This window comes from Mesoplodon bidens, assembly GCF_964165515.1.
Source record: "Mesoplodon bidens genome assembly, chromosome: 10".
Taxonomy (NCBI): domain Eukaryota; kingdom Metazoa; phylum Chordata; class Mammalia; order Artiodactyla; family Ziphiidae; genus Mesoplodon; species Mesoplodon bidens.
This window is the reverse complement of record NC_138172.1, coordinates 63,427,587-63,446,609: the sequence shown is the minus strand read 5'-3', so window position 1 is coordinate 63,446,609 and position 19,023 is coordinate 63,427,587. Positions and strand designations below refer to the sequence as shown.

The window sequence follows — 19,023 nt, the reverse complement described above, 5'->3', positions numbered from 1 at the left end:
TACTACTCTCTCACTTCGTCCCAGCTTACACTTCCCTCTCCTTGTGTCCTCAAGTACATTCTCTACATCTGCATCTTGTCTTCATTCCTGTCCTGCCCCTAGGTTCATCAGAACCTTTTTTTTTTTTTTAGATTCCATATATATGTGTTAGCATACTGTATTTGTTTTTCTCTTTCTGACTTACTTCACTCTGTATGACAGACTCTAGGTCCATCCACCTTACTACAAATAACTCAATTTCGTTTCTTTGTATGACTGAGTAATAATCCATTATATATACGTGCCCCATCTTCTTTATCCATTTATTGGTCGTTGGACACTTAGGTTGATTCCATGTCCTGGCTATTGTAAATAGTGCTGCAATGAACATTCTGGTACATGTACCTTTTTGAATTACGGTTTTCTCAGAGTATATGCCCAGTAATGGGATTGCTGGGTCATATGGTAATTCTATTTTTAGTTTTTTAAGGAACCTCCACACTGTTCTCCACAGTGGCTGTATCAATTCACATTACTACTAAAAGTGCAAGAGGGTTCCGTTTTCTCCACACCCTCTCCAGCATTTATTGTTTGTAGATTTTTTGATGATGGTCATTCTGACGGGTGTGAGGTGATACCTCATTGTAGTTTGATTTACATTTCTCTAATAATTAGTGATATTGAGCATCATTTCATGTGTTTGTTGGCAATCTGTATGTCTTCTTTGGAGAAATGTCTATTTAGGTCTTCCACCCATTTTTTGATTGCATTGTTTTTTTGTTTTCTTTTTCTGATATTGAGCTGCATGAGCTGCTTGTATATTTTGGAGATTAATCCTTTGTCAGTTGCTTTTTTTGCAAATATATTTTCCCATTCTGAGGGTTGCCTTTTCATCTTGTTTATGGTTTCCTTTGCTGTGCAAAAGCTTTTAAGTTTCATTAGGTCCCATGTGTTTATTTTTGTTTTTACTTGCATTTCTCTGGAAGGTGGGTCAAAAAGGATCTTGCTGTGATTTGTGTCATAATGTGTTCTGCCTATGTTTTCCTCTAGGGGTTTTAAAGGGTCTGGCCTTACATTTAGGTCTTTAATCCATTTTGAGTTTTTTTGTGTGTATGGTGTTAGGGAGTGTTCTAATTTCATTATTTTACATGTAGCTGTCCAGTTTTCCCAGCACCACTTATTGAAGAGGCTGTCTTTTCTCCATTGTATATTCTTGCCTCCTTTACCAAAGATAAGGTGACCATATGTGCATGGGTTTATCTTTGGGCTTTGTATCCTGTTCCATTGATCTATATTTCTGTTTTTGTGCCAGTACCATATTGTCTTGATTGCTGTAACTTTGTAGTTTAGTCTGAAGTCCAGGAGCCTGATTCCTCCAGCTCCATTTTTCTTTCTGAAGATTGTTTTTTCTCTTCGGGGTCTTTTGTGTTTCCATACAAATTGTGAAATTTTTTGTTCTAGTTCTCTGAAGAATGCCATTGGTAGTTTGATAGGGATTATATTGAATCTGTAGATTGCTTTGGGTAGTATAGTCATTTTCACAATGTTGATTCTTCCAATCCAAGAACATGGTACATTTCTCCATCTGTTTATATTGCCTTTAATTTCTTTCATCAGTGTCTTATAGTTTTCTGCATACAGGTCTTTTGTCTCCATAGGTAGGTTTATTCCTAGATATTTTATTCTTTTTGTTACAGTGGTAAATGGGAGTGTTTTCCTCATTTCTCTTTCAGATTATTCATCTTTAGTGTATAGGAATGCAAGAGATTTCTATTCATTAATTTTGTGTCCTGCTACTTTATCAAATTCATTGATTAGCTCCAGTAGTTTTCTGGTAGCATTTTTAGGATTCTCTATTTATAATATTATGTCATTAGAAAACAGTGACAGTTTTACTTCTTCTTTTCCAATTTGGATATTTTTATTTCTTTTTCCTCTCTGATTGCCATGGTTAAAACTTCCAAAACTATGTTGAATAATAGTGGTGAAAGTGGGCACCTGTGTCGTTTTCCTGATCTTAGAGGAAATGGTTTCAGTTTTTCACCATTGAGAACAATGTTGGCTCTGGGTTTGTCATATATGGCCTTTATTATGTTGAGGTAGGTTCCCTCTGTGCACACTTTCTGCAGAGTTTTTATCATAAACTGGGGTTGAATTTTGTAGAAATCTTTTTTTGCATCTGTTGAGACTATCATATGGTTTAAATCCTTCAATTTGTTAATATGTTGTATCATATTGATTGATTTGCATATATTGAAGAATCCTTGCATTCCTGGGGTAGATACCACTTGATCAGGGTGTATAATCCGTTTATTGTGCTGTTGGATTCTGTTTGCTAGTATTTTGTTGAGGATTTTTGCTTCTATGTTCATCAGAGATATTGGCCTGTAGTTTTCTTTTTTGTGTGATATCTTTGTCTGGTTTTGATATTAGGTTGATGGTGCTTTCATAGAATGAATTTGAGAGTGTTCCTTCCTCTGCTATATTTTGGAAAAGTTTGAGAAGGATAGGTGTTAGCTCTTCTCTTAATATTTGATAGAATTCGCCTGTGAAGCCACCTGGTCCTGGGCTTTTGTTTGTTAGAAGATTCTTAATCACAGTTTCAATTTCAATGCTTGTGATTGGTCTGTTCATATTTTCTATTTCTTCCTGGTTCAGTCTTGGAAGGATGTACTGTTCTAAGCATGTGTCCATTTCTTCCAAGTTGTCCATTTTATTGGCATAGAGTTGCTTGTAGTAATCTCTCATGATCCTTTGTATTTCTGCAGTGTCAGTCATTACTTCTCCTTTTTCATTTCTAATTCTGTTGATTTGAGTCTTCCTTTTTTTCCTGATGAGTCTGGCTAATAGTTTATCAATTTTGTTTATCTTCTCAAAGAACCAGCTTTTACTTTTATTGATCTTTGCTATTGATACCTTCATTTCTTTTTCAGTTATTTCTGATGTGGTCTTTATGATTTTGTTCCCTCTGCTAACTTTGGGGGGGGGGCTGTTCTTCTTTCTCTAATTACTTTAGGTGTAAGGTTAGGTTGTTTATTTGAGATTTTTCTTGTTTCTTGAGGTAGGGTTGTATTGCTATAAACTTCCATCTTAGAACTGCTTTTGATGCATGCCATAGGTTTTGGGTCGTCGTGTTTTCATTGTCATTTGTTTCTAGGTATTTTTTGATTTTCACTTTGATTTCTTCAGTGATCTCTTGGTTATTTAGTAGCATATTTTTTAGCCTCCATGTGTTTGTATTTTTTACAGTTTTTTTCCTGTAATTGATATCTAGTCTCATAGTGTTGTTTTCAGAAAAGATACTTGATACAATTTCAATTTTCTTAAATTTACCAAGGCTTGATTTGTGACCCAAGATATGATCTCTCCTGTTGAATGTTCCATGAGTATTTGAGAAGAAATTGTATTCTGTTGTTTTTGGATGGAATGTCCTATAAATATCAGTAAGTCCATCTTGTTTAATGTGTCATTTAAAGCTTTTGTTTCCTTATTTATTTTCATTTTGGATGATCTGTCCATTGATGAAAGTGGGGTGTTATAGTTCCCTACTATTATTGTGTTACTGTCGATTTCCCCTTTTATGGATATTAGCATTTGCCTTATGTACTGAGGTGCTCCTATGTTGGGTGCATAAATATTTCCAAATGTTATATCTTCTTCTTGGATTGATCCCTTGTTCATTATGTAGTGTCCTTCTTTGTCTCTTGTAATAGTCTTTATTTTAAAGTCTATTTTGTCTGATATGAGAATTGCTACTCCAGCTTTCTTTTGATTTCCATTACATGGAATATTTTTTTTCCATCCCCTCACTTTTAGTCTGTAGGTGTACATAAGTCTGAAGTGGGTCTCTTGTAGACAGCATATGTATGGGTCTTGTTTTTGTATCCATTCAGCCAGTCTATGTCTTTTGGTGGGAGCATTTAGTCCATTTACATTTAAGGTAATTATCAATATGTATGTTCCTATTATCACTTTCTTAATTGTTTTCGGTTTGTTTTTGTAGATCTTTTCCTTCTCTTGTGTTTCCTGCATAGAGAAGTTCCTTTAGCATTTGTTGTAAAGCTGATTTGGTGGTGCTGAGTTCTTTTAACTTTTGCCTATCTGTAAAGGTTTTAATTTCTCCATCTAATCTGAATCAGATCCTTGCTGGGTAGAGTAATCTTGGTTGTAGGTTTTTCCCTTTCGTCACTTTAAATATGTCCTGCAACTCCCTTCTGGCTTTCAGAGTTTCTGTTGAAAGACCAACTGTTAACCTTATGGGGATTCCCTTGTATGTTATTTGTTGTTTTTCCCTTGCTGCTTTTAATATTTTTTCTTTGGGTTTAAGTTTTGATATTTTGGTTAGTATGTGTCTTGGCGTGTTTCTCCTTGGATTTATCCTGTATGGTACTCTCTGTGCTTCCTGGACTTGATTGACTCTTTCCTTTCCCATGTTCGGGAAATTTTCAACTATAGTCTCTTTAAATATTTTCTCAGATCCTTTCTTTTTCTCTTCTTCTTCTGGAACCCCTATAATTTGAATGTTGGTGTGTTTAATATTGTCCCAGAGGTCTCTGAGTCTGTCCTCAATTCTTTTCATTCTTTTTTCTTTACTCTTCTCCCTGGCAGTTATTTCCACCATTTTATCTTCCAGCTCACTTATCCATTCTTCTGCCTCAGTTATTCTATATTGATTCCTTCTAGAGTATTTTTAATTTCAGTAATTATGTTGTTCATCACTGTTTGTTGGATCTTTAGTTCTTCTAGATCATTGTTAACTGTTTCTTGTGTTTTCTCCATTCTGTTTCTGAGATTTTGGAGCATCTTTACTCTCATTACTCTGAATTTGTTTTCAGGTAGGTTACCTATTTCATCTTCATTTACTTGGTCTTGTAGGGTTTTACCTTGCTCCTTCATCTGTAACATATTTTTTGTCAATTTTTTTTTTTTATGGGTGGTGCTGTATTCTTGTCTTACTGGTTGTTTGGCCTGAGACATCCAGCACTGGAGTTTGCAGACCGTTGGATAGAGCTTGGTCTTGGTGCTGAGATGAGGACCTCTGGGTGGCCTCACTCTGATTGATATTCCCTGGGGTCTGAGGTTCTCTGTTAGTCCAGCGTTTTGGACTCAGAGCCCTCACCACAGGAACTCAGGTCAGACCTCTGGCCTGGGAACAAAGATCCCGCAATCATGTGGCCGGCGAAGTAATGGTCCCTGAAAGACATGGACATCCAAGTCACTGGAACCGCCTGGATGATGCATGGCAATGGGGTCCAGAGTTGCCAGAAGGGCCGAGCAGTGGCCTGGGGAATACAGGGTGGCCTGTTCTCCTCAGAGTCAGAGCCGGGCCGTCTGCATTGCCTGCACTGCCCAGAGTGCCAAGGACTCCACTTGGGCTTGACAGGCATCTGCACCCAGGATTCATGTCTGAGGCCCCTTGAACTGTATTTTAAAGGAGAATTTAACTATTTATCTAAAACTTGGGTTTTCAGGGACAAGTTCACAGATAGCTCCAACTGCTCATAAGTTGGGTGGTGTTCATTTCATTACTGGACTTAGTAATGTACCAATTCCTTTCATATGAATCAAAGATCAGCTAATTTTTTATTAAGGAAAGTCACCTAGCATCATTTTACTTACTTTTTCTTAACATAAACAGTTGCAAATGGTAGCTACTGTTATTATAGTAACCACCTACTTTTGGTTACCCTTTGTGTACAACCCTCTAAATCCTACTAAAATAGTTGTGCCTATTAAGCTGTTAACTGATATATTTATTAAGTATCAACTCTGGTCTTTGCCTTGTGATAAGCACCAGTCTTTCCCACATCATTTGAAATATTTTTATTGTTCTGAAATACTTATTTTTGCTTTTATTTTTGTCTATAGATTTTTAAACTGAGACTCCAAGATGTACATCAATTTCCCCATGTGGGAATTCCAAAGACCCTGCTCTTATTACTATATGCTACCATTTTCTACAAAGGCTTTGAAATCCTACATAGAAACCTGAAATACACTAACAGGCGTATGTGCTGTTTCTATATCTTCTGTCCCTTAAATGTCTTTCTTTGGCAGAGAAAGTGGAGTGTGAAAAGGGGATCCTAGATTTACAGATAATAGCACAGCACAAGGTTGCATTTTCTTACACTGTGGATTAATGAACCACTGGCAGTGGATGACTGCCTTTGTCAAAGATAAGGAAGGCATTTTGCAAGAGATTCTCCCACCTGGTCAATGATACATAAAATTGAAATATACAGTATGCATGTGTACATTTGTATGTTTCAGATATTGAAGCAAATAATTGGGGGAAAATATTCCATACCCATTACCAAAAACAAACACACAGAAGACAATAGGTATAGCATAACCCTACAGGAGAAAATCATAATTCAACAAAAACACTTAATAATAAATGTTCAAAAAATATGAACTTGGTAGAATTGAATTAATATTGAATTGAATTTACTGAATTAAAAATTTCAAAATAATGTTCCTTAAATTGAGTAGAATCCTATCCAATCTCTACCACACTAGAGTCTGGAATAGTAGAGTGAGACAACACCAATCAAAGAGATACATGTACTTTATATTTTAGAAATCATTTTCAAAGATTTAGGAAAAATATCAGTGAAATTCTGGATCTTAGAGTAGATTAAGTACACGTGTTAAAGTGAGTAAAGTCTTAGCCAAATTATACTCAAGAATACTCAAAGAGTAGGCAGATGGAGTTGTAGAAACATTGAGAATAATATGTATAACATCAGTTATAATTAGAGAAATACCAAAGTTTCAAGATAGACAAATGTTCCATTTTTAGAGAGAAATGAAATTTCCCAAAATTATGAGATTTGATTAAGCATCAATACTCATAAATATTTCAAATGTATTATTAATAAAAATCAGCATGGGTTCATTCATAAATAAATCCATATATTATTATCAGTGGGCTCTTCTGTTAGTCCTTTATCCTCATCATTGTTATTATGTTTTAAATTATGTAACTGTAGTTAACATACTTAGAAAATAGAGTGAAAAAAAGCTCAAAGGGTAGCTAGTTCAATGGATGACATTCAAAAATATCCTGAGCAAATAGAACAATGGACCTAAATAAAAGTTAGGACTTTTAATTGTGATCAGTGTAAATGTCTATATTTAGTTTCAAACAATTAATAAATAAATAGGGGCCTGGTGTACAAACAGTTCCTGTAAAAAATACTTGGTATGTTGAATAACCAAGTACAAATTCAACTTTCATAAAAATATATTGTGAATGGTCAAGAGGTAAGATAATTCAAGTATTTTAGGATATGTTCATGGAAGAAGTATCCCATTCATGAGTAATGATAATTTCAAAACTGTATCAAACAAATTCATAGTGCTGAGGCTAAAAAAAAAAAAAAATCACTTAAGACACCATCCCTTCTTTAAGGAGCTCACCAGCCCAAGTGTGGAAACAGATGCAGAAAAGGAGAATTATAAATAAAATATTTGTTAGCTATGGCAATATAATTAGATGGTATTTGGAGCATTGTTTTCAATTCTAGTCATTTAATTTTAAAAGACACCCCCATTATTTAGTATTTAAAAGAATAATGTAGTACGTCAGGCCCTGTCCCTGTGAGAAAAAAATTAGTATCCTCATTTTATAAATGGAACCACAGGATTGAGATTTAAAACAAAAAACAAAAAATTCACCCACAGACAAATAGCTAGTACGTGTTAGAGCTGAGAAAAGAACAGAAATCTTTCTGCCTTGAAATTAGTGCTCTTAAAATAACAGTGTACCGAGATCAGTATTTATTAAGGTGTGTCCTGCTAAACCAGTGTTTCATAGGATATTAAGTATTACAGACCCAAAGAAAAAGATTCCATAGTCGAATAATTTTGAGGAAGACTAGGAAAAACCAAATTGACAAGTTTCTTTACCATAAAGACCTTGCAAGAATTTACTATTCTGATATGCATGGTGAATCTCCTAAAACACAGTCTAACAAGTAGACTTTTCAAATGCTTTTGACCCCAGAAGCTTTTTATTCTTTTTCTTCATTGAGTATTGTGAGAGGCTAGTGTTCCATGGAACACCCATTGAGAAATCCTACTCACTAGAAGACCAAGAAAAATCCAAAGGCCAGGAACTAGAAATATTCAGTAAGGAGAGAAAGAGGTCTTAGTGAGCTCATGACAGCTGTCTTTAAATATTTATCTCATCAAATAAGAACATAGTATTTCATCAAAGGGAAAATTTAGATTTAATGAATGGAAGACAAATTTCACCTCAATATAACATTCCAATAAGAATTTTCTTCAAAAATGTAAGAGCTGTCCAACAAAAGTGCTAATCATTTGTAAAAGGTGTTACCCAAGCAATTTCTGCACTGGTCTGAAAACACCACTATAGTCCCTTTCTAATTCTTATATGTGATGGCTCATTTGCAGTAATTATCAGCTGAGGTTTTCATACATTTAGTATTTCAGATTCTCTGTCCATTTTTGTACCATTTTGAATTAAGCGTTTTATAGACAGAAGACATACAGGTTAACTGTCAGAATCTATTGCAAATACAATGTCTTCCATCAAAATCCACATAACACTGCACACAGTTTACACTATGCCAGGGAAAAATTAAGCCACTCTTCTCCAGTTTAGAAAACAACAAGTAATTTAAATCATCTTAATTATAAATTTCATATGCGCAGAATAAAATAAAACTTTTCTCATTTACAAAATGAGGTGAAGGGCCTGAAAATCACATACAGGGGAGCATGAGACCGTCTAGCACGCAGATTGGTGTAAGGAGTAGGAACAAGCTGTGAAATGTACAAGACACGTTTCAGATCAGTTACATGTATCTTTCATGTGTCTATACCTGGCTTGATGCCATTACACTCAAAGAACCATGATTTGATAGACCACGTGGATTATCAATGGATTTTACTACAATGTAACATTTATTTGCTAGGATAATAAGTCAGATATAAATTTGATACCTATTTGTGTATTCCTTGATGATCTGATATATGCTAATCTTAATTGTTTCATTTTCAAATCGGCTGTTGCTCCGGTCCTTATATATCCTGAATTCTGCTGCTGTCACTGCTTCTCCATGAGGAATCTGAGTAAGATCAAACCGGAATTCTTTGTAATGCCTTCGCTGGTGAGAAAAATCCTTGTCTCTTTCAACTGAAAAAAAAAAAAGGAAGTAAAAAGTTAGGCCTTTATAAAGTATGGAAATTAATGGTAAATTCTTTCACTTTGAAAACAAACAAGCAGGATGTTATAAAACTGGGAAAACATAAAACCACAGACTCATATGTGTTTCCAGTTGAAGGAAATTCCACAAAGCAACAGCCTTTAGTTCAAAAGCAATATAACCTCTGTGGTTTTATACAAATTCCTGGCTCCTAAATGGAAAGGTTATCCAAAAATGTTTTTAAAAGTGAAGGTTGTAAAGTTATTACTAGTGTGTATCAAGTACCAGAACAGAGAAGGGTTCATACAGGAATTAGCATTCTGTGATAGAAAGCTCCAGAGTTCCAGGTGAAGTCAATGGTGAGATTTAGCACAGTCGAGGGAGGAAAGTCAGAAGGAGGTCCGAGGAGCTGCTGGCACAGTGGGGCTGTGTTTATGAAATTTTGGAGGTCAAGGAAACAAAACAAATGCATTTTCACAAGAAAGATTGTTTCTTAAAGTGTCTTCCCAGGAGACGTTTTTCCTCCTTTTAGCAAATGCAAAGCTCTACCTTTTTTAATGCACTTTCATTAGTTCTTATAGATTATTGAGTACAACCTCCCCAACCCGTGGTGCAGCATCCAGTTTCCCAAAGATCTCTGCTCTTATGCAAATTTGAGAGAGAAACATATTTCCGCCTTCAGCAACCTTCCTACAAAATGAGGTCAGAGAAATTTTCCTCTTGGGAATATTAAGGAGTGTTGAGAGATTCAGGACAGTGTCAGGCATATCATTACATAATCCAGCTTTGTAAAATGATGTATGATTGGATACAGTCTATGCTTGTTACTGACCAGTGTTCTTGGCCTTTCCTAATCAATAGAAATTGATAAGAGGCCAGACAATAAATTCAGTCAAGGCTTTATTGGGGGCCCTACTATAGCAGGGGGGTGCAAAAACAAGAAACAGGTTCCCTTGCTTGCTCCCAAGTTGGGGCAAGCTGGTTCCTTATATGGGGTGAGGGTAGGGGTGTGTCCAGGAGTTGGGCCAGAGGGTGGCTTGCCCACCCCTTATATGGTGTTGTGTGCAGGGGGCATGCACAGTACCTTGCTTCTGCTCCTGACACCCTGTTTTTGCTCCAGGCTCTTCAGAGGTGGCAATTGGGTTTTTGGCCTTTTTGTATCTTGTTGTCCATAATTTGCCCCAACTGCTCATGAACGCAACCATATTTAGTCCCTTAGAGTTTCTTTGTATTTTATTGCTTGAGGAGAGATGTTTGTCCAGGTGCAAGCACTGCAGCAAAGGGTCCCAGGTCCCAGGTCACAGCCTGTCTCATGCTGGGTACCAAAATCTTTCTTAAGGAACCACCTATTAAAAGGGTTCATTTTTAGTAATGCAATATCATTTGATGGAATTAAGTTTCTCAGTGCTAGTAGGTTTCTCAAAATCTCAGTTACCTCAGATAATATAGGACAGATTACAAAAAAAAAAAAAAATTCACTGCAAAGCATGGTGTTCCAAGTGTCTCACAAACCTACAATATTTTTAAAAATATATATCCAGTGTCATTTCATTGCTGAAATGTTGTTACAAGAAGATAAAAGATGTATGTTATATAAACAATTCACAATGTTCAAAAATTGGATTAAGACACAAAAAATATATTTAGGAGGTTAATTGAAATGATACCAACACTGCTAAAAATATATGAAACTTGGGATCCTTAACTAGAGGAAGGGTCAAGATTAAGGAGGAGAGAAGGCAATCATGATCATCGAGGAGTGATTTTTGGGAACCCAGGCTGCTGGACTCCTAAATTCTAGTGCCAGACAGGGCTCCATGTCTGAGAGGAAGTTCATGACAAAGGAACCCACAATTCCTTGCCTTCATCCTCCAATATAATCTCTGGTTTATTTTCTCCAGAGGAGTAGGAGATGGTTTAAGAGAGCTAGGAGCTCAACCCCACCTCCATCTCAGATACCTACACAAGCAAAGAGGAAAATGTAAGCTACACCTGGAGACATTTCCCTCCCATGGACTTGGTGAGAATGGTGCTCTCAGGCTGCCTGGTACACCAACACCACCTCCAATGACTCATGAGGTTTTGTTTTATTTAAGTATCATTATCTTGGTCCTAAGAGAGGTCCATTCCCCTGGAGAGATCATTAATTAACTTTCCCTAAATAAGGAGGATGACTGCATTCTTAAGATCCTATTTTGGTCCATAATTTAAACCTCTTTTCTGTCTGAGCTCCAACTGGCAGTAATGTCGACTGCTATGAACGGGTCTCCATCTCCAAAGTGTAAGGACAGAAAATACCTACAAACTGGATCTCTAATAACTAGAGTGTATGTATGAATACTAAAACTAGCCACAACTCTTGTTTACAGAAAAACTACATTTTTAAAAAAAGAATCAATTTTATTTATTTATTTATCTTTGGTTGTGTTGGGTCTTTGTTGCTGCATGCAGGCTTTCTCTAGTTGTGGCGAGCAGAGGCTACTTTTCGTTGTGGAGCACAGGTTCTAGGTGCGCAGGCTTCAGTAGTTGTGGCACGCGGGCTCGGTAGTTTTGTCTTGCAGGCTCTAGAGCGCAGGCTCAGTAGTTGTGGCGCACCGGGCTTAGTTGCTCAGCAGCACGTGTGATCTTCCCAGAGCAGGGCTCAAACACATGTCCCCTGCATTGGCAGGGAGATTCTTAACCACTGCGCCAACAGGGAAGTCCCAACAAAGAACTACATTTAATTCACTGTAAACTTGTCTTTTCTGATCCTAATTTAAACAAAGTAGATGACATCATGAAACAGTATTTAAATAGAACTGCTCTAAGCATTTTATTGATATTAACATATTACACTTCATAACAACCTATGAGGTAGGTTCTATTATCATCCTCATTTTGAAGATGAAGAAACTGAGGAGGCAGAGAAAAGAAATACCTTGCCAAAGAATTTGAATCCAAGCATTTGATGCCACCAAGCTATGGTTCTTAAATGCCAGGATAGGCTGCTTCTGCTTAGAAACTACTACTTTGTCCTAATTTACTAAGTATTTATGCTTTAATAAAGATCTGATAAAGTAGGAGTTTGGGATTAACAGAAACACACTACTATATATAAAATAAGTAAACAACAAGGACCTATTGTATAGCACAGGGAACAATACTCAGTATTTTGTAATAACCTATAATGAAAAAGAATATATATATAATATATATTAATATATGTATGAATCATTTTGCTGCACACTTGAAACTAACACAACATTGTAAATGAACTATACTTCAATTTAAAAAAAAGAAAAAGACATGGAAGAGTGATCTGAAATCTTGCATTCATAAGTCCAAAATCCAAAAAGCTATGAAAATTGAAAATTTGGCTTCAACTTCATTTGGCAGACGAACTGGAAATTAACTGATTTGAGGTGACTTTAAAGTCCCTATTTATCTCACTTTATCTTACTGGTTTGCTGCAGAAATGTTCCTGGTGTTTGACTGGGAACTGTCCCAGACTCTGCTTGAGGAGTTCCATACTTTATGATCCAAGCATTCATCAGTCATTCAAAAATATATATCCTCTATTCTGAAAGTCAATATTCAAAATTTTAAGTGATAACAATCATTATTCAATTTTTCATTAACAATCAATTTTATATTTGAAATTTAGACAAAAATAACTATAGTCTTGGACATAAGGGCTTTGACATGAGTTAGGGTCCAATCTAAAGCATGCACCTGCATAATGCAGATGAGTATTGAATTCATATTATGTAAAGTCATCTACTGTTCTGGAATCCCCTGTGAGATGTTAGTGTAATAAAGTGGAAAGCTAGAATTTCAGCTGTTATTATAAAATTTCAGCTTTCTAATCCAGGCTCTTTAACCTAACCCCTTAAGGGGAAAGATTTTCAAAGAGTTTAATAAAATTTTATATTAAACACACCACACAGAATAAAGTTGTAGTGCAGATTTGTCCAGTGATTCAAATTCCTATATCCTACTGCTTTGAATTATAATTGCTCTGGTAAATTCCATGGGACATGTTGCAGTGAGTAATGGAATAAAAATAGTACTTATATAGCCTTGCACTCCTAATCGTGGTCACAAATATTCACAAGGTAATCTCAGTTACCTAGGGAGGTGTCAAATATTAATATCCCTGACTTAAGAATACGAAATTGGGTGATAAAAAAATGAAAAAATAAAATACATTTATGCCAAAAAAAAAACATTGGGTGATGACAGCTAGGCGGTAACAGATGTCTGTCTTCTAAAGCTCATTGTAAATCTTTGTTCAATGTCCATACCACCTACATAATGACATCCTACTTAGAGACTAGTTCGGTGTTAGTACAGGTGACCCTTGAACAGTATGGGGTCCTGAAGAACTGACTCCCTGTGCAGTCAAAAAATCTGCATATAACTTTGACCCCACAAAAACTTAACTACTAATAACCTTACTGATAACATAAACAGTTGATTAACACATATTTTGTATGTTATGCATATATCTACATATATGTTATGCACTCATGACATACCTAACTTTTTTTTAATTTTCCTGATATTTCTAGGTTATGCTGTTCATGTCTGAGTTTTTTCAAATTGCTGCAAATCTTCAAAAAATCTTCCAATATATTTATTGAAAAATATCTGCATATCAGTGCACCCGTGCAGTCCCACCCTTGTTGTTCGAGATTCAACTGTATATTCAAACAATGTTAATCAGCAATACACAAAAATGTGGAGAACAGGTGGAGAAGCAAGGGTTTGATCACTAGTGTGTAATTGGCATCTAACACAATACAATGCCTGATCCGAAGAAATCTTCTAATAAACATTGGTTGAATGAAAGACTATGAACAGATCAAAAGCTGGTTCTGTCTTTTCACTCAGCACCATCCTGCTGCATTTCCCATTGATTGAGGGCATGATAATTTATTTAACTCTCATTTGGGAAGGCATGTATTTTATTTAATACTCACTTATGTCCATAAGTTTCTATTACTTGCTCAAGAGCCCACAACCTATAATTGGGAGAGAAGAGATTTCAACCCAGTGTCAAGATTTCAACTCCCAAAGCCCTCAACAGCACGACTCTGTGTGTTTGTTTGTTTTTTCTGGATGTAGTTTTGTTTGTTTTATCTAATTATCCCTCAGGAGAGTTGATATTTCAATGCTTACATTGTCCTCTACGAGATGCTCCTACCCTACAGAGGATGCCATACATTCTGGACTCTGCTTCTTCTAGAACTCATTTCCTCCAATCTTTATCTTAGCAAAAGTCGTATCATATTCACTTATTTAATACTGATTCCATGTCTTATCTAAGAAAATGTTTATGAATAAGCAAGTGATTGCATTCATGACCTGAATTAGCATTATATAATATCTCTATTAGCATGCAACTTTTCCTACAACTATATTTTAAAAACAACACTACCAAAACAGATGAAAGAGAACATATACACACATTTCATATTCCTTAGATGTAAGCTTTTATAGGAGCTTTCTTTGCCTTGTTCATATTGTGATGATTTTATATATTAAATATATAATGTTTCTCCATGAATTACAGTGTGCTGTATAAAGCATTACAATTGTAAATGGCTTGAGAAGCTTAAAACATAAACAAATAAACAAATAGAAAAAAATAATTTAAATGTATACTATTTGGGGGTTTTGATTCATAGTGTTTTAAATATTTGGACCTTTCAATTCATTTTTTCATTTCTATGCTACATCAACAAAACCATGTGTGAGTTTCCAAAGCATCTTTATTATCATTTCTAATAAAATCTGTGTTACCAGATTAAAATCTTCCAGACTCCATAAAAGTCATAATTACATTCCTATTTACTAGTAGAAGAGATCTCCTCATTCGCAGACAATACAAAGAAAAACAAAGTGAAACAAAACAAAACAAAAAAGCAGAAGGGTGAGCTCACTCAAGCCAGACCCAGACTTGTCCAAGGAGATAAAACGACACAAGGGTTAAAACAGGCTGAGACCAAGAGGTTAACACTTGTCTCTGGTGGAGACAATTTCCTCATCCCATACCATAGACAACATTTCTCCCACATGAAGTGGAAAAGAGAGTTTAGGAACAAATATAACTAGATTTAAAACACACATCCTGTATCAGTTGATTTACCTTTGAAAACTGCACTTAAAAAGAGAACACATGTATATGTATAGCTGATTCACTTTGCTATAAAGCAGATACTAACACGCCATTGTAAAAAAAAAAAAAAAAAAAGAGAGAGAGAGAGAACACAACCACCTGCCCAGACAGCTATTTTCATATCTGCTTACATACCTAACCAGATCAACAGGCTGTATTTTGCCAAACAGCCATGAAAACATGACACTGATGCCTTGCACTCGTCTCCCCCTGTCATTTATGATACATGCATGTTTTGAAGGTCGTTACATGTAAACCAGTGACTATCACCATAAATTAAACAAGTCCATCAACACAGGGTTGTTTATTTACCTGAGCTGATAGTGGCCCACAGTGCTCTCTACAAAAATTAAAGAGTTGCTTTCTGCATATACATACACACGGACTTACAGAAAATAAACCATCAAAAATCAGCAAAATTGATACCGCTTACCACTCAAAACATGATCATAACGATGGTAGGGAATGTACCTCCTTCTGTTTCCAGGAAGCAGGTTTTGTGTCTTCCAAACATTTCCATCTATGAACCAGCTAGAACAACTGAAAGGTCACCTACACTGACAGAACCAGAGAATGAATTTATTTTTATAGTTTGGTTTTTTTTAAAAGTGGCAACATCAAAGCATACAAGAGGTAAAATATGAATCAGAAGACTCGCATTCCATGAGTCATGGGCTGAGAGTGAAAAGAAACAGGATCACCTTTATAGAAGCACCAAACTACATTCTAAATGCTCTAAATTGCCAAAGTTCTGCAAAGATTAAGCTTCTTGTGTTTAAAGACAAGACGTACGTTGAAGCCTTTTATTGTTGAGATATAACTTAACAGAAGTTAATGACTGATGGCAGTCTCTTTTTTCCAAACAGACACCTCTCTGAATGACTTTATCATAAGCAGAAATTGGATAGAAATGTCCTGACTAAATATTTTGCTGTCTACAGTATCTGAAGAGTAGAACTAATTAACAGAGGATTGCAGTTTTATCTATTTAGTGATTTATCTGCTGTCTTAAGGGGATGCATCCATGGGCAATCAGTCTTAATCTCCCACACAAGGGCTGTAACTTGGAAGATTCAAATAGAATCAGTAGCTGCAAGACAAAGATAGCGTTTTCCCAGGAGTGCAGCCAGCTGTTGAAAGAATACAGATCATTGTTTGCTGCTGAGTGCAAAAAATCATTAAGAGATTACTCATAGAATTATTACTTATCTGTGTTACATTTTAAAGTGAAAGAAAGCAAAATTATCCTGTGACTACCAAGATGTCTCCACAAGAGACTACCAAGACCCCGCAAGGCATCTTTCACTGACTAGTCCACTGAGAAACATAAACTTGGTCTTATAAAGGTCTATTCATTGGTCAGTGAATGCACATGTTACATGTTTCTTTGAAAGGATAACCATCCCAGAGAGTGTGGTAAACTCCAGATTCCAGAAACCCTAAGAGCCTCTTAATACCACAGCCATGTGTGACTTGAAAAAGGGAAAATTGTCCTCCTGAGTGGTTTGTTTCAAAGAACAATTTCAATTGACTTTCGAACGTCCTGTACTTGAAATACTCTTGCTGGTATTCATAAATGTTTCATGAATACAGTTTTATAAGGAAGAAAAATTGCAAAAGAAAGGTGAGATGGTTAAATAATTTAAATGTAATCCTATGATAGCTAAAAAAATTGATTTCCTGAGTCAATTAAATACACAGCACATAATTTTGAAATTTATAAAATTGAATTAATGATCCAATAGTTATATATTATTTTGGCTTGAAAAACATGAGTGATTTAGGGACACAAAGAATTAAGTCTTAAAGAGAGCAGATTTGTGGTTGCCAAGGGGGAGGGGGCTGGAGGAGAGAAGGATTGGGAGTTTGGAATTAGTAGATACAAACTATTATATAGAGAATGGATGAATAACAAGGTCCTACAAGATCCTACTGTATAGCACAGGAAATTATATTCAATATCCTGTGAAAAACCATAATGGAATATAATATGAAAAAGAATATAAATATGTATAACTGAGTCACTTTTGCTGTACAGCAGAAATTAAACACAACATTGTAAATCAACTATACTTCAATAAAATTTTAAAGAAAAAGAATTAAGTCTTGTGAAAGATAGCTTTGGAACAGGGAGGAAGATGGTCTCAAGTTCTCCCCTCCCTCCTCAGACTGGATGGGCCCAGCACTCAGCCCTCAGGGGTTATTAGAATACAATAATAATAATAATAATACATGTCAAGCATTGGTATGGAAACTGGTATGTTCAATAATAAATAAACAATAATAGCAATAATGTAATTATTGATTTCTTAAAATTAATATATTTCAATTTTTAATTTTTTCTCCCTTATTTGATCCAGTCCCAATCCTGGCTGTCAGGGGGCTGCTTTTCTCTTTCTCACATTCCATATATATTCATCTTGATTATCCTAAAAATAGCCACTGTGATCCCTCTAACTTTATTCAAGCCCTAAATATTAATTGGAAAACTGCTCTGGGCCAAAGCCTAATAGTTAAGGAGATTTTAGACGCAAAGAGATAGGAGCTCAGGATGAGAAAGACAGATGTAGAAAAGTACCATTGTGGCACAATCATGTTGGGGAGGGACATGTGTGGGGGCAGAATAAGAAAGGAAGGAGCAACAAGCTGTGCAGCAGGCTTCAAGGGGAGGTCTTTTTGAATTTAGTCTTAAAGGATTATCACCAGGGAGAGAAAGGAGTTCATATAGATGGAAAGAGATGTGAAAGCTTAGGGCCAAAGGAGCGAGTAATAAATAGTTCATTGTCATTGCACATGTTGGGTCTAGGGTGGACCTGGACCCTAGACCTAAGATCCTCTAACTTAAGATGCTTCCCACACTTCGTAGGTTGAAATCCCAATTCTACTTAAAACCTCTAGTTTGAATTCTACAAAGACTACTTTGAAAATTCTCACCTACATTAATTTCTCCTGCTGGGAGCCCCAGAGCACCTCTTCTCTTCCTCCGTTTTGAATACAGAGCTGTCATGATGGGACCACAGTGAGCAGTTGGATTTGAGGTGAGAAGAATTTGAATTCAATCTTAGTTCCCTAACCTGTTAAAAGAGTGTGTGATATTAGAAAAGATACTCAACATCCCTGAGCCTTTATTTATCCATCTTTAAAATGGAGGTCAATCATGAAAGACCTTCTCCACTGTGTGCTGTAGAGGTTAAATAATATTTGAGAGAGGGGATCATAGCATAGTGGCTGGAACAGAGCAAGTTCTCAAAAAGCACTAGCTATTGTGTGAATTACTTTCTATTTCATTGTAATTATTATGTCACCTTAGATTAATCCCATAGAGTAAGATACTTCAGAGGAATATCCTTTTTTTTTTTTTGTCTCTTACCTTTGTATTTCTACATATACAACAAACAGGACTTTTAATACAGTAAATAGTCAATAAAAGTTTAATTGTAAAAAATTGCTACCTGGCTTAAAACGTAGCCATGCTGATGATCAAAATGTCAATTTCTTTATCTGGAATATAGATATATTAATAAAGGTGATGACTATTACTATTTTTAAATTTTGTTATAGTGTTTTAATTTTGTTATAACAAAATTAAAAAGAAAAAATATTTTGGTTTTTTAATTTTGCTATATAATTTTTTTATAGTTTTTAATTGTGTTATTTGTTTAGTTATAGCTATATAATTTTTACATAGTGTTATAGTAGAATTTAAAA

At 35.5% G+C, this 19,023-nt stretch overlaps 1 protein-coding gene across 1 annotated transcript in view; it reads right to left on the bottom strand.

Annotated features, from left to right (window-relative positions):
• Positions 1-19,023, bottom strand: part of BMP5 (bone morphogenetic protein 5) — a gene marked incomplete at its 3' end in the record, with an annotated part of 117,475 nt that overhangs the window by 52,133 nt on the left and 46,319 nt on the right. Inside the window, exon 2 of the mRNA XM_081247130.1 lies at positions 8,953-9,145. Within this exon, the coding sequence (XP_081103256.1) occupies positions 8,953-9,145 (193 nt within the window). The remainder of the gene's footprint in view (positions 1-8,952; positions 9,146-19,023) is intronic.